Raw genomic sequence first — 12,570 nt, forward strand, 5'->3', positions numbered from 1 at the left:
GGTTGCATCCTTATTCCCAACTTTAGCCAAAACCTCCTTAAATCTCCTAAACAGCTCCTCAATCTTTACCTTACAAAAGTCACTTCCCCCGTGCTAAAGAAAACAATGGGTTTGGTTCCGTCCGCCAAACGTGTGTCTAGCTGAGCACTTATCCTCTCAATTCCAGCACCAGGTAAGCACACTTTTGTCCTCTGCTTCCTGTACTTAGCGCAGAACGACGAGTCCAAATGTCTCACATGGCTGTCACCAACCACCAGAATCTTATCTGCGGGCAGGGAATCATATGACCTCTTCATCTCGTCATCTCCTGCCTTGTCTCTCTCTCTCTCTTCCTCAACGCCCTCCAACACAATGAAGGAATTTGTCATTTTCACTCACTGAGGCGCCCTAAGGACCTTTCTCCTCTTCGCGCAAAAAGACACAATCGCCACTCCTCCTGGCCCTGCGTCTCATTACTTAGTAAGATGACTGCATGCAAGAAGTGCCACTCCCTCAGGCGCTGAGTTCACCCGACAGAAATCATCCTGCAGGTCAGAGATTCGCCCTCGAAGCTCCTCCCGCACCTCCAAGATCCTTCGATGGAACTCAGCGTCCACCTCTGAGACCTTCGTAACAAAGGCCTCGAGGATAGAACTAACGCACCCACTCGAAACCGTAGGGAAACCAGCCATCTCTACGTAAACAAACCACAAATCACACAACACTAACGGGAAACTCGTCGCAACTATCAAAGACACGTCTGACCACTAGGAAGGTTGACCTGAGACTGAGGAAGGTTGACCTGAGACGGAAAGAGTTCACGGAACAGTAAACCAAACGACGGAAATCGTCGAGAACGACGGAAGAAGTGCTGGTGTGACGCCGCCTTAAGGCACCCAAAAAGCTCACCAAGAAAAAGCGTGCCGATGAGATAAGGGAGGACAAAGCAGCAGCTAAAGCCAGTGAGTAGGATATATAATCTAGGTAGCTTTGGGACGAGGCATAAGTAAACACCGCGGCCACCAAAATCTCTTGTGGCGAGTCACTCGGTTCTCTTTAATGTTCTGTGGAGCAAGGTTTGCAAATACAATATCATTCCAGAAGGTCCAGGGGTGAAGATAAACACTGCGTGAGTGCAGTAGTATATTGTTGCAGCCATATACATTCACAAAGGGTTGACACGAACGGAAAGTATGGTGGAGCGTGCAATATAATAGCCAACCAACAACCAGCATGACCCACGCTGCCCTGTGGCGGGCGAACGGAAATAATTGCCTTAACCGGTGTAGCAGTTACAAGTGAAGTCCCGGGTAGAAGTGAAGTCTTTTTCAAACATATCGTACTGCACCACTCAGTCGGGTCTGAGAGCCCGTGACGTGTGGAGGGTGATGTTATTAGTCTAATACAGAGCAGAATGGCTGTGAATACATATGCGGGCTGCCGACCATGATATTAATGAAAAGACTAAGGAGAGAAAACTGAGGAGACGCGAATATAAGCAATAATAACGCACTTAGGTCGAGTACTGGAAGTATATATATATATATATATATATATATATATATATATATATATATATATATATATATATATATATATATATATATATATATATATATATATATATATATATATATGCAGAGAAATCTGAAGTAATAACTGAGTCCAACAGTTAAAGGATTTGTCTTCACTTATGATATCCTATTCATAACGTTTATAAATGGTAAAATATAGATGATCTCTCTCTCTCTCTCTCTCTCTCTCTCTCGATATTAATAGCAACATGTTAGGTTGAGCCAGGGCCCCCGAGGGTAAATAACACGGGGACCTCGGCCAGAGGGTGAAAAGGTCTCTGACATGGGCAAAACCAATGGAAACTTTGGAATATTCTTAATTTCAGCTGCATTACTTCGATTATAATATCATTATTTATATTATATTATTACTTGATAGCTAATTAGTTAGGTCTGTAATGTACGTGGGCCTATATAGTGTTTCATGAGAAGCCGTTAGTAATTACTTCACAAAGGTAGTATATTTAGTTCAATAAAGGCAATTAATATCAAATAATTAACTTATTTAAAAGTTCCTTTTCTTCAGAGATTTTCAGACCGAAACAGACATAAAGTTTGGAGAACTGCGGTCACAACAATCCATTTCCCTCGAAGGCGTGGGGTAAACTGAAGCTTACGTCTGGCAGCTGCCGCGAGGAGTACTTCACTTCTACCCAGGACTTAACTTGTAACTGCTACACCGGCCCTCAGCAGGCTACCACATAAAGCTGTTTACCTTTAATACTCCGTTACGATACTTATGTACTGATGTTCTGCAAGGTCAAGCACAAGCAAGTGACTAAGGCTAGTGGATTCTTCCGTGAGGCATTCACAAACGTAACTCAAAACTAACTACATTTATTGAATAACATATAAGCAAGCGTAACAATTACACATAAAAAAAGTGTTAAAACAACACGACCACATCTCTCCCTGATAATCTTCTCCACTGTACTCTACTCAACTCCAACCACAGATTCTTCACTTCCTCAGTGACTCATCTTAAGTTATCATGACATTTAGCACAACAACACGTCATACATCTAAAACCAATAACACTATCACATCACTACACCAATAATTCAGTGATCACTACATGCAAAGGATCACAAAAAGACTTAAAATAATACAGTATACATCACGAGACCGCAAGGAAAATACTCTAAGTATTACTCACGTATAAGGCAAGGCAGGAGACGACCAAAGGCTTTATGGTGAGAAGCTCACATCAAAGTGTCTAGTACCAAGTGCTGGAGGTAAGATGTATCTCCCTTTATTCTCTGCCATCCTCACCTTTCGCACTCCGCCTTATATTATGCTCATCGTTACATTTAATTTTTGTGTGTGTTGTGACGATTGTTACATTTCAATTCACCACTGGATCACATGTCTCTGATTTATCCTATTTTTCCATAGTTCTCTGAATTCCCTCGGTTACTTTTCATAGCACGTGTACATTTAATTGTCCACTGCGTCACTTGCCTCTGATTACCAATGTTTTTTGTTTCCTGAATTCCATCGATTTTTTATTTTATTCATTTATCTTTTTTTTTTCGCACGCTGGATTCCTTTGTTACTTCTCATAGCATGCGTACTTTTATTGTATATCATAACCCCTTCACTACCATGATGCATTTTCATATTCATTCTGCTTACTATTTGGAGGTTTTTTACAGCTTTAGAAACTCATGTGGGGATTAAAATAGTGAAGATTCTGGCCATTAATCTTCTAACATCTATAGATCCTTCCTAATGTCCATAAAATCGTCTAATCACACTCAGAAATCAAGGTAAAACTGCGGCCCAGTACTGAGAGAGTTAAACGTCTGAAAGGCATCCGATTAGCGCACCTAAGATTTTAAGATACTCCCTTGTTTCTCGAATATCTGTGTCATGTTCTTTTGTTTGTCAGCCATCGCTTTGTCACGGAGAGTTTGGGCTGCCATACCAAGATCTTTTGTTAATCACTAACGGCCTGTCTTTAACATGCTCACCTCTGCGGAATCCTCTTCTGCCTCACGTGCCTCATGACATAATACTCCCATAATGCAACGGATGACAGAGGTTTCCTCTGTATAAAACATATATGAATATGAGAAAAATACATAAAAATTAATGATATACTAGTAAAGTGTAATATAATAATAATGAAATGCGTATGTGGACGAGGGCTACCACAACACTCCCATGTAATTGTCTCTACTCTTTCATGCCTTAATGTAGGTGAATAATAAGCCATCTTCTTTGAAATAGTAATCATGGACCACGCGCCGCTCCGCCTGCAACAATTGCATATGTTAACTACATTCTCTGAATACATACTGTAATTATGTTCATAAATTATATACATATTTATCATAAATATAATAATAATTACGTGGTTAAAACTTTCTCTCTCTCTCTCTCTCTCTCTCTCTCTCTCTCTCTCTCTCTCTCTCTCTCTCTCTCTCTCTCTCTCTCTCTCTCTCTCTCTCTCTCTCTCTCTCTCTCTCTCTCTCTCTCTCTCTCTCACCTTTATCCAGACATCTTGTTTTTCCAGCTGTTCCATATAAGGTTCCAGTTTGTCTTTATATGCCTCCACTGTTTCCAAGAAGCTAAGCCGCATTGCAATGGAGATGAGACTCCTGAGAGAGAGAGAGAGAGAGAGAGAGAGAGAGAGAGAGAGAGAGAGAGAGAGAGAGACGAGAGAGAGAAAGAATATTAATAATAATAAATTGTATGAAAACAGTAATGGGAAAAACACCCTGAAAATTCCGTGTCACTTCAACTATAGTAAAACTAAATTGTACTGACCCGTAGGGCTAGTAGGCCTATAGTCCGTGTGACGCTGCCTTATCTCTCATTACTTCAAGGAAAACGGAATAACTGTTCTTTATTCATTTTAATGTATGACTTTGCTTAAAAAAAAACCATAAGTGATGGACAAGACATGAAGATGCCATAGGTAAATTAAATATAGTAAAGGTACTAGTTATCAAAGTGAAAATGAGGCTGATAATTTACCAAATATTTACTATTATGTCCTCTCGAGATACCTAGTGTAATATAATGAGTGGGGAAAAGAAACGGTGATAAGGTTGTGATGCTGTGTGGTGTATATCTTGTTTGCACTGGGACAAATTCTCTTCACTGTGCCTTCAGATATACCAGCTGCATCTGCTATCCTCTTTCTTGCTTGATTTATTAGTAAAAGTGGTCCTTGCAAGCTTTATCTAATAATTCTGTAGGCAAACTTCTTGGTTTGGCTGTACAACACAGACGAGGAAGTGTCAGCGTGTCATTCCATAGAGGTGACCAGATGAGAGAAGTGTTTTGGTTGAAAATCTGGCAGAATAGCAAACAACACCCTAAGGGTCATTACAATTTAGTTTTACTTATAGAGCATTGGTTTAAATGTGGGGTTCCTAAACCCCACAGTTCACAAGATTTCCAGAGTACTTAGGTGACTGACTAGTAATATCCTTTGTAGTACCTACCATTGCATATTCCGTTAGTGTCAGTCACTAAATTAACATTCTGTTCGATGTCAGATTACTGGGATAGATGGTCTTATAACTCAGGGGTTACTTAACGAGAAAAAACGTTGAAAATCCCTGAACTAGAGCCTTTGGAGAGTAGTGGAAATTCTCAAGGATGTTTCTTTTGTTAATAATGTAGAAATATTGGTAATCAGTCATTAGGACCGTCAGAACATTCTTAAAATCCTGTATGTCACTTCATTTAGTGTCTTTGAAAAGTATTTCTTTTGTTAACATTCTAGAAATGTTAATTTGTCACTGGTACCGTCAGAACATTCTTACAATCCTCTATATCACTTCAATTAGTGTCTTTGGAAAGTAATGGAAATTCTTAAGAGTGTTTCTTTTGTTAATGATGTAGAAATGTTGTTGATCTGTCAGTAGCACCGTAAAAACACCCTTAAAACCCGTGCAACCTCAACTGGAGCCTTTCGAAAGTAGTGCAGGTTCTCAGGAGTGTTTCCTTTATCAATTATGTAGAAATGTTAATTTCTCACTAGAACAGTAATAACATTATTATGAACCCATGTATCACCTCAACTAGAGCAGTGGTTCCCAACCTGAGGGCTATGACTCCCAAGGGAGAAATGGGATACTTTCTAGGGAATAGTATGAAAATAATAGCTTTGAATTAAACTGGATTTTTATCTTATACCAACACTGAAAATCAACTTTCTAAGTCCAAATCACCCTGTTACTATAGTAAACCTGTAGATATTGACACCAATTCATAACTGACTGAAAAGATGATAGACACTGAATGAAGCCATGGAGATTATTATATATTGGTCGGGGGACAAAGAAGAGAAATGGGTGGGAACCAATGAATTAAAGCATTTGGAAAGTACTGGTGATTCTCAAGCGTTTCTGATACTAATGTAAAAATTTTGTTAATCTGTCACTAGAACCCCAAAACACCCTTAAAAGACAGTGCATGTTTAACTAGAAAATTTATAAACAATTAAGATGAAGTGCAAAAGGGTTTAAACAATTAGAATGAGGTGCAGAAGGGTTTTAATGCAAAACTAAAGAGAAAGGAAATACAAAAAAATTATGGCAGACTCACCCTTCTTGGCTGCCCTTACCACCTCGTCAATCCCACTCACAGGGACATGACCTTCGCCCATTCCACCGCAGATCAACACAAGGTCATAGGTGTCTGATGGTGAGAGAGAGAGAGAGAGAGAGAGAGAGAGAGAGAGAGAGAGAGAGAGAGAGAGAGAGAGAGAGAGAGAGAGAGAGTATTATCGTTAATAATAGTAATGATGATAATAAAGATAATAATAATAATAATAATAATAATGAAAATAATGATAATGATGATCATGATAATAATAATAAGAAGAAGAAGAAAAGAAGAAAAATAACATAAACAAAGCAACAACAACAACAACAATAATAATACTTTTACTACTACTACCACCACTACTACTACTACTACTACTACTACTACTACTACTACTATTAATTTTGATTTATATTATTATTTTCATTCTTGTTATTATTATTGTTATTATTATTATTATTATCATTATTATTATTATTATTATTATTATTATTACTAACATTATTATTATTATCATTATTATCGATTTCATTGTATGAGTCATCATTTCATTCCTTCTGTTATTATATACATTCATTAAACTTGTTCTTTCTCCTGGTTCAGTTTCATACACAGCATACATGTGTACTCTATAGATACTCTCTGTCTTCCTTCCTGCTCTGTCTTTTTTTTTTCTCTCACTACACAGTATGCATCCTTTCCCTCACCCCCACCCCTCACTCTCTCTCTCTCTCTCTCTCTCTCTCTCTCTCTCTCTCTCTCTCTCTCTCTCTCTCTCTCTCTCTCTCTCTCTCTCTCTCTTCTCTTTTTTTCTCTCACTACACAATATGCATCATTTCCTCTCCCACCCTACACGTTATCTCTCTCTCTCTCTCTCTCTCTCTCTCTCTTACCCTGAGGCACCGTGGAGTCTCCTGTACCCACATATTCCTGGAAAAAGTTGGTGTAGGCACCCTTACTCTTCAGTTTCTCCATCATGCCACGAGAGGGCTCCACCGCGTCTATGTGTCTGTAATAGTAGTAGTAGTAGTAGTAGTAGTAGTAGTAGTAGTAGTAGTAATAGTAGTAGTAGTAGTAGTAGTAGTAGTAGTAGTAGTAGTAGTAGTAGTAATACTACTACTAAATATAGTAGTAGTAGTAGTACTACTACTACTACTACTACTAAATATGTTGTAGTAGTACTACAGAAACGATAATTCACTCCATGCGAGATCTAATAGCACTAGTTCAGGAGGTGCTGTAAGCTTCCCATTAAAGCTATATACTTGTGATTTCGTTGAACGTTTCCCTTTGCGTCTCACAACTCAAGGGGGCAGTCACAGCCTGCCCACTAAAAACAACTCTCCTTCTCACAAAATTACATGCACTTTTCACACACACCCTTCACATAAAATTGAAAATAAGATGATGAATCCATATCTAACCTCAGAGTCCCTTTCTGGAGAGGGGACTACAAATGTCTCCAGGTCGGACTACTCTCTCGATGGGGACCCAAAATGTCTCGACATCTCCCTCAACTTTTCATTAAATTCTGCAACATTCGCGTTCTTAGATCTAATTCTCATTCTGTAGAACACCACCTCTTCTCTACTATATCTCATCTTCTTTTCCTCATCTGTCTGAGGCAACTGACAGTAGCTCCTTTTCTGTTCACTCTTACTTTCTCTATCCTCATTTTCATTCCAAAGTTGGATGTTGCGTCTAAGTGCGCAACGACTTAACTTGCTCTTGTGCCCACACTCTTGATTTTTCCGAGTTTTCCACTATCTGGCTTAGACGAATAGTCACGCTTTAACAAATTTATCTGTGCTATCTCTCCCCTAACTCTTCTAACTAACCATGGTAAATTCTTTGACTATTTAACTTCAGCACATTCTATCCCTCTACCCTTTCGCTGAGGTATCCATTCATGAAGATTTCAATGTTCACCCCCAGTTTTGGCTTTCTTCTCCCTTCAATGACCATCCTGGTGAACTAATCTTCAACTTTGCTATCCTCAATAACCTAGAGCAACTGGTGCAACACCCTACTCGCAATCCTGACTGTCTTGGTGATACGCACAACATTCTTGATTGTTTCCTTACCTCTAATCCTTTTGCGTATGCTGTTACCCTTTCATCTCCGTTGGGTTCCTCCGATCACAATTTCATTTCCGTATCTTGTTCTATTTCTGCTATTTCTCCTCAGGATCCCATAAAGCGAATAATATAACAATAATAATAGAAATAATGATAACAATAAAACAATGATAATAATAATAATAATGATAATAATAATAATAATAATAATAATAATAATAATAATAATAATAATAATAACTATAATTATGATAATAACGATAATATAAAAATAACACTAATTATAATAATAATGGTTATAATCATAGTAATAATAACAATAACAATAACAATAATAATAGTAGAGCAGGTTGAAATCTCAAATCACACAACTGCCGGACCTAAAGCTTGCCGGATTACGGAAATTTCTGGACTAGAGGTGTCAAGTAAGCACCCTAAAACACACTGCATATTCTTAGTCAGCCTGCTTTTACAACTGTAACATTGTTACAGTATGATTACGTTAACTGTGCAAGTCAAAATGCATGCAGAGTGATATAAAAAAAAAAAAACATATGCCCCGTCGTGTCATAGCGGCGTTTCGGCAAACTTACGTTATTCCGTGAGATTTTTAATCATTCCCGTAAATTAAAATTATGCCGGATTACGGAATTCTTAATTTGAGATGTCCAATCTATAATATCAACGATAATAATAATAATTATTCTTATAATAATATTTATAATAATAATGATGATAATAATAATAATAATAATAATAATAATAATAATAATAATAATAAAGACAATAATAATAATAAGAAGAAGAATAACAATAGGAGGACATACATACGTAATACACATCGCTCTTTAATGTTTTTATCTCCACCTCCTCCTTCATCTTATTCACACCATTCCTTTCTTTGTGATACTCTTAGTCCTCTCCAAGCACAAGTCTCCAAGTGCACTTCTATAAGGACACTATCCTTCTACCCAATGGAACCTCAGACCTCCCTCCCTGACACTACTCTGATCTTTCCGACACTCTTCTTTCCTTAACCTCTTCTTTCATTGGTCAATAACCTCATTTTCTGCCCCATTTGCCATTTCATTCTGTCTGCCTTCCTTCCTAGATCTGACTTGAATAACATAAAAGCGCTCGCCATCATCACTCGCCCTGTTCTTTTTATCTCGCGCTATAACTGTTCCATCTTGGTTTGAGTGAGGGTCACCAAAATGAAAATGATCTCTCTGCTCTAAAGAAATATGCTTTATACATCTGCTGCTACAAAATTTTCCATCTCAAACAATCCCTTCCATTCTATTTGCTTTCTTTTAAACTCTGTTATGGTTTGGAATCCACGTTAAACTATAGGTCACTCCGCTTTATCATGTCCTTCTGTAATGCGGGGGATTTTATAAGAAAAATTATTATGAAGATTATTTTCTTTTTAATATTTTGAAGCTTTATTTTGAAACAAATAGTAGCGGTAGCTGTTATTTTGGATGATTACACAATAGAAATCAACAAACTTTCCAATAAATTGATGGAAGAATATTAAGTGAACTTTCTCTCCTCACAATCACGTTCGTTTTCAATTACAGTCCAGTTCACCGGAGAGAGGATACACACTCACTACAAAATAAAATACACAAAAGGAAATTACATAATATAATTCATTACACAGCCTTGCAATTGAGTTGCGGTGATACTTGCGACTTCCTACTTAGCAGCGGCGCACGCGACTTCATAGCTCACAAGAAAAAAAAATAACACTTCCTAGTTCACAAGAAAATGACTTAATTTGTCTTTAGGGCCGCAATGCACTGTTTAAGGAGAGAAGTATACCACATGGTGCCACTTCCTCGAGCACACACATTTGACATTGTCTTTGGGTGGTCTAGTGATACCGTTTGAGGAAGGGGGCAGGACGTACCGTGGTGGGTGACCATCCCCTCCCCTTCACTTTACCCAACACCACCGCCAACTAAAAATTTCACTTTTCTGTATTTCCACGAAAGAATATCAAAATACACACATACACACGTGGACCACAGTGGGAGAGAAGGTAGCCGTCTCTATCTGCTCAGAAGTACTGTGGGAACCACGCCACATCATCTCTCTCACGGGTTTTCAAAATTATTAGCAGTCGTCACAATAGGACTAGTGCGGAGTAATTAATTACAGAGAATTTATTGACATTACTAATGACATTACATTACTGAAAGACACTTTTTTTGAACAGCTCATTTCTCCCTCTACTTACTGAAGTGAAACTTCTGATTACATAGCGAGTGAATTTAATGTTTTTAATTCATGAGCTGGGTACCATCTCTTTCAGAGAGACAGGTCCTGGTACACGTCTGTGACTGCATGTGCGTCGCTACCTCTATAATCATGTCCTTAATAACTAAAAACTTAGTATTATATCTCTGGTACTACACTTCTTTTCCTTTCTACCTTTTAATAAAGTTAGTAAACACTTTTGTTCTCCGACTCCCTTTACTTACTTTTCATACCATCTATCCCGAGGAGGGAAAGCCCGACGACGGGCGTGACAGCATCCAAGACAGTATAACATTCAAACCAAGGAAAAATGACGGATGAATCACTTGTACACTTGTAGCTCGTATGGAGGTTTATAGTCCATGAAACCTACTGACTGACTCACTCGCTATCATTTTAAAAGGTATTCACTCAAGGCTCACTCACGCACGGACGCTCATTCAAGAGACATCATAGGGCACATCATCAATCGTCTACCGCGATTCTATGTATCGTCTGTCTCAGTCGCTGTACACCTTCCCTTAACTGCCAAACTTTTTTTCTATCAAGATTAAAAAATATTCTTACATTTCTTTTGCTATAATGTAAGTCCATGGTGCGCATTTGTTGTAATCTTTATTCGATGAAAAATATCTAGTGAATTTGAATTAAATGACTAATTGATCCATATGGGCATGAGGAATATAATTATTTTGGTCTTCCATCAAACGCACACTTTATTTTTTATAGCATGTATTTATTTCTGTTTCATAGCAATCATAACAGACATATCAAACAGCTTTAGCCATTAAATTAAATTAAAAGAAAATGAAGAGGCTCCACTAGCTCAAGTAAGGAGCTCGTTATAATGGTAGGGCCACCACTACACCATGGGTGCCTGCTAATGCAGATGATATTACCAAAGATCACAACTATCTTGGACCAGAGCCTAATTTTGATGACTTACGTCAGCCTATTGAGTATGTAAGGTAGTTTCTCACAGACTATTTACTTCACACATTTGTAACATAATCAAATCTATACAAAAACACCCAAACAAATCTCTTATCACATATCAGAATGAGCTTGGACAATGGCTAAGCTTATGTGTATATATTTTTTCTATTAGTAAGCTTCCTAATTGTTTTTCATACACTACAATGATATGTTCTCAAGTGTTTCTCATATTCTACAATGACTATTCTATGTATCTCAGGATAAAAGGAAATGTCAAATATGAAAAAAAATGTTATTTTTGTTGCACATTGAAATGTTTTCAGATGAATTTAATTTAATGGCTAAAACTGTTTGATATATATATATATATATATATATATATATATATATATATATATATATATATATATATATATATATATATATATATATATATATATATATATATATTATTACGTACGCCACGCGGCTGCGGTTAACTGCTACAGCTCACTAGTGTTATTCTGGCAAAATCGCCAACTTTGTTACGGTCAGTACAGTGGGGATTATAAAACACTCCACAGAGTCCCCACTACTATAACTCACAGCCGCCGTAACCCTTAGGTTCTTTCAAGGTCGCCCAACAGTGTATAATTTCCCCCACTGTAAGGGAATCTCCTTAGCAACTCCTTCTCCTCCTGTACCCAACCAAGTAGAATTTATAAATGGTAGATGTTATGTGTAACAGGGCGAGGCCTTAATACCCCCTAGAGAAACCGCCCACAAGGACAATTTCACCCACTTCTCTATGAAGTATTAATGCCTCTCCGCACGCCTTGTCCACAGACGGTGATGAATCACAGACTGGGACAAAACGCGCAGTGTATATATTACTATACTATCTTACTACGACAAGTGCTTCCTAACACCTGTCAGACTGACACCCCTAGCCTACGACTACTACAATATATGATGTGTACAGCACATCCGGTGGTGTACACACAAGCCCAGACACCACCTACGAGTGACGACAGCCCTACACGGAGTCCAGATAATCGTCACAGTCAAGTCTGGCGGACGACAACTACGTACCCACTGGCCTGCAGTACGAAGCTTTTCAGCTTTTCACTAGCGTGCGTGGCTACAACCACTACAATACAGTATACTACTGATACTACACAAAAGATGATGGGGGC

The 12,570-nt window shown here is 38.1% G+C and overlaps 1 protein-coding gene across 4 annotated transcripts in view; it reads right to left on the reverse strand.

Annotated features, from left to right (window-relative positions):
• Positions 1-1,109: 1,109 nt before the first annotated feature.
• LOC123509095 overlaps positions 1,110-12,570 on the reverse strand; it is a 43,789-nt gene continuing 32,328 nt past the window's right edge. For 2 of the 4 annotated variants that reach the window (XM_045263234.1, XM_045263235.1), the window contains 4 exons: positions 7,010-7,125; positions 6,117-6,209; positions 4,045-4,157; positions 1,110-3,811 (listed from right to left, as the gene is read on the reverse strand). In XM_045263234.1, coding sequence (XP_045119169.1) covers positions 3,740-3,811; positions 4,045-4,157; positions 6,117-6,209; positions 7,010-7,125 — 394 coding nt within the window. In that variant the 3' untranslated portion in view covers positions 1,110-3,739. Of the gene's footprint in view, positions 3,812-4,044; positions 4,158-6,112; positions 6,210-7,009; positions 7,126-12,570 lie in introns of all 4 variants that reach the window. The other 2 variants (XR_006676118.1, XR_006676119.1) reach the window with 2 other exon arrangements.

The sequence above is a fragment of the Portunus trituberculatus genome, chromosome 26, assembly GCF_017591435.1.
Source record: "Portunus trituberculatus isolate SZX2019 chromosome 26, ASM1759143v1, whole genome shotgun sequence".
Lineage (NCBI taxonomy): Eukaryota > Metazoa > Arthropoda > Malacostraca > Decapoda > Portunidae > Portunus > Portunus trituberculatus.